General features: G+C 37.0%; 1 protein-coding gene across 1 annotated transcript; it reads left to right on the top strand.

The window, feature by feature from the left end:
* The first annotated feature begins 382 nt into the window (after window positions 1-382).
* LOC110382960 (uncharacterized) lies at window positions 383-1,284 on the top strand. The gene is made up of 2 exons (XM_064034310.1): window positions 383-442; window positions 499-1,284. Exons 1-2 carry the CDS (start codon window positions 383-385, stop codon window positions 1,282-1,284), a joined length of 846 nt encoding a protein of 281 aa, XP_063890380.1.
* The last annotated feature ends 2,443 nt before the right edge of the window (window positions 1,285-3,727 follow it).

Below are 3,727 nucleotides of genomic sequence, written 5' to 3'. Positions count from 1 at the left end.
GTGTGTGCTATATACATATCTGTAGACGAAAACCTATACCTTAAAACTGTGCCAAAAATAAATAAATTGATACCTAGTGAACAACGTGTAATCACAAAATAAACAAAATAGGAAGAAAGAAAAACGTGCAGTGTTTGTGTCCGTGACATTGACATACAATGCAAGGACATTAGTCACAGCGTCGAACCAGTCGAACGAACATTGTTTATCTACAGAACAGGTTTTTCGTCTTACATTCTAACGCTCGCCTGGTCTAGCGGTATCGCAAGACTATTACCGTGGGAGTGGTTGGGGGTTCGGACCCAGCTTTGCAGGCAACCACTTTTTGTATTTTTTTTTTTTTCATTTTTATTCTCGTTTTTGCTTCATTATATACTAAAACATGTCAAAGAGAACATCTTCAAATAAGCCAAGAGAAATGCATTACGATTCTGACCCGGAAGTAAATTCAGCCATAACACCACTATCACCATTACAAAATCTCTCTATATCACACAGAGATTCAAACGCAAGTATCAACAGGATGATGACATAAGCGACCTCTTGGGAGAGATTAGAAAACTGATGTCGGATTTTACTGACAATCAAGATAAGAAGTATAAAGCATTAATGAGTGCTGTAAATGATATAAAGAACCAAAATACTGAGATTCAGAAGACTACCCAATTCTTATCAGACAAATATGATGAATTACTACTTAAGATGAATCAGCTGGAGAAGGAAAACAAAGAAAAACTAGCTTACATACAAATTCTTGAAGAGAAAATAGAAAATTTAGAAACTTTTTATAAATCTTCTAGCCTGGAAATTAGAAATTTACCCTTAGACAAATCTGAGAGCAAAATTAACCTATGTGAGACCTTAATAAACACAGGTAAGGTTCTGAACGTCCCACTACAAAAGTCAGAGATACGAGATATTTACCGCCTGAAGTCCAAATCTGGGAAGTCTAGTGGTACCATAGTGGTTGACTTGTCCTCAGTTATTGCTAAAGATAATCTCCTGCAAGCCTTTAAAATGTATAACAAGAAAAATGCTGCAAACAAACTATCCTCAAAAGATATACTGTTGGACGGTCCAATACAACCTATCTACATGTCTGAGAATTTGACAGCCAAAAAGAGGCGACTATTTTATCTCGCACGAGAGAAAGCGAAAACACTAGAATATACGTACTGCTGGGTCTCACACGGAAGGATCTTTCTGAGAAAAAAGGAGGGTATACCCGCAATACGTATCGACTCCGAAAAGGATCTCGGCAAGTTACAACTAAATAAAGAATGACTAAGTACCAACAGTAGTCATGTTTTCCTTCCTGTTACAATCAATTTTTGCATGCCCTTTTCTTATAAAAATCCAATATTAATTGTCAGAATAATTACTGAAATCTTCTTACATTGTAAATTTAATCCGGTGGCTACTTTTATAATAACATACAAACATACATACATATGCACACATACCTATTATGTTACCAAATATACACATACACTCATTACATAAAACCAACACATACAGGTCTGAACACAATTACGATACTATTAAACAGAAGCAAACTACCCTTTATGAGCCCACAGCCTCAATACAAATTCAGAACTCCGGAACAGATGAAATTAAGCAGGCCGGACACTGGCACCACTAGCATCTATATTACATTAAAAGATCTATTGCACCGGGACATATACTCCTTAAGCAAGCTAAATGATGAACTTTGATTCTATATCTAATGAAATAGATGCTATTGGCACGGCTCCGTGCTATATTTGTAAACCCGGCCGGTGTGATAATATTTTAAATGTAACTAGTAATTCAATAAAAATACTTCATATCAACATACGCAGCGTAAACCGAAACTTTGATGAACTCAATGTGTTTTTACAGAACACAAACATATTACCAGAAATATTAGTTCTATCCGAGTGCTGGTTAAGTAAAACACCAACCATTCCATCACTTGAGGGCTATGCAAGCTATTATACAACAAATAATATAAATCAAAATGATGGTATTATTGTCTATGTCAGATTGTCGCTACCACATATTATTATTGAACCGCTTGTTCTAGACGCAAACTGTTTAATTTGCAAAGTGGATACCGCAAGTCTCGTGATAATTGCCTTGTATCGCCCTCCGTGTAACCGCAACATTAATAACTTTCTTAATGGTTTGGATAGCACCCTTTCATCCATATCAAACTATAAAAACATGGTTCTCATTGGTGATATTAATATTAATATTATTCCAACAGATTTGAATCAACAGGCAAACGAATATCTTAATTTGACGTCATTGCACGGTCTTTTACCTACCCACAATTTGCCCACCCGTGGTAAGAGTTGCCTAGACCATATTTTACTAAAATCAGATTTGAAAACTGTCACATTGGTATTTGAAACTTTTATAACCGATCATGCGCCTGTTTTAATTAGTATTGAAAACACATTAAAAAGACCCAAACACAATAATAGTATCGTGAAAGTGGACTATTCATCGGTTTTTGCAGCTGTACTGGACACTGATTTCAGCCCAGTAAAGAATATGTGTGATGCGGAGGTTGCGGCTGATGTGTTAGTCTCAATGATTAGGTCAATAATCCTTAGTCATTCAATTACACAGCGAATTCCTTCAAAGCTTCGGATCATTAAGCCATGGATAACCAACGGTCTTCTACGATGTATTCGCAATCGTGACTCAATGTGTCGAAAGTTGCAGAACGAACCTGACAACCATATCTTGAAACTGACATATATCAGATACCGGAATTTCTGCAACAAACTTCTTAAAAGGCTGAAACACGCATACGAAAAAATTGAATTTCGGAAAGCTCAAAACAATCCTAAAAAAACATGGAAGCTGATTAAAAATATCACAAACTCTGAGTGCTCAAAAAGTTCTTCTAACGAACTTCTTAACATAGAGACTGATAAAATTGCATCTGTTAATAAGGTTAACGAATATTTTTCTAGCATAGGTAGTAAACTAGCACAAAATTCGGTGTTTCTTCCGGCTATACACCAGACGAAAACACTATTGTCAACTCTTTCGTACTTATGCCGACCGACGAATGTGAGGTTGAAGCAATTGTCCGTGGCTTACGTGCAGATACAGCTATTGGCTGGGACACCATTCCAACAAAATTACTACAGGAGTGTTCAAGCACCCTAGTCCCGGTAATAACACATATTTGTAACATCTCAATGTCGAGTGGTACTTTCCTAAACCATTTAAAAGGGCTATTGTCCACCCTATCTTCAAGAGTGGGAACAGAGACAGTGTAAATAATTATAGACCAATATCTGTATTGCCCGCCATGTCCAAAGTTTTGGAAAAATTATTAAATACGCGTCTTATAAATTTCTTAGAGAAAACAATATTCTAGCATCAAACCAATTCGGTTTCAGACATGGTAAATCAACGGAGGATGCTGTGGCTTATCTGGTCGATCGAGTAGTTGACTGTCTCGATAACAGACAGAAATGCCTAGGCATCTTCCTTGATCTTACAAAAGCATTTGACACTGTCTCTGTTCCACTCCTCTTGATAAAGATGGAAATGATGGGAATCCGAGGATATGCTCTCCGGATTTTCAGTGACTATCTTTCTGGGAGGACTCAGTCAGTAAAATAGACCGTTTTATTAGTGAAAGTGCCTCTCTAAATTTCGGCGTACCGCAGGGCTCGGTCCTGGGCCCCACCCTCTTCCTTCTCTACATTAACTCCTTATGTAA

This window comes from Helicoverpa armigera, chromosome 4, assembly GCF_030705265.1.
Source record: "Helicoverpa armigera isolate CAAS_96S chromosome 4, ASM3070526v1, whole genome shotgun sequence".
NCBI lineage: Eukaryota > Metazoa > Arthropoda > Insecta > Lepidoptera > Noctuidae > Helicoverpa > Helicoverpa armigera.
This window is presented reverse-complemented; position numbering and strand designations above follow the sequence as displayed.

Coding starts and splice junctions, on each gene's coding strand:
- LOC110382960 (XM_064034310.1), top strand. CDS start 383: ATGTCAAAGAGAACATCTTCAAATAAGCCAAGAGAAATGCATTACGAT. Junction 443..498: donor ATTACGATTCTGACCCGGAA/GTAAATTCAGCC, acceptor TATATCACACAG/AGATTCAAACGCAAGTATCA.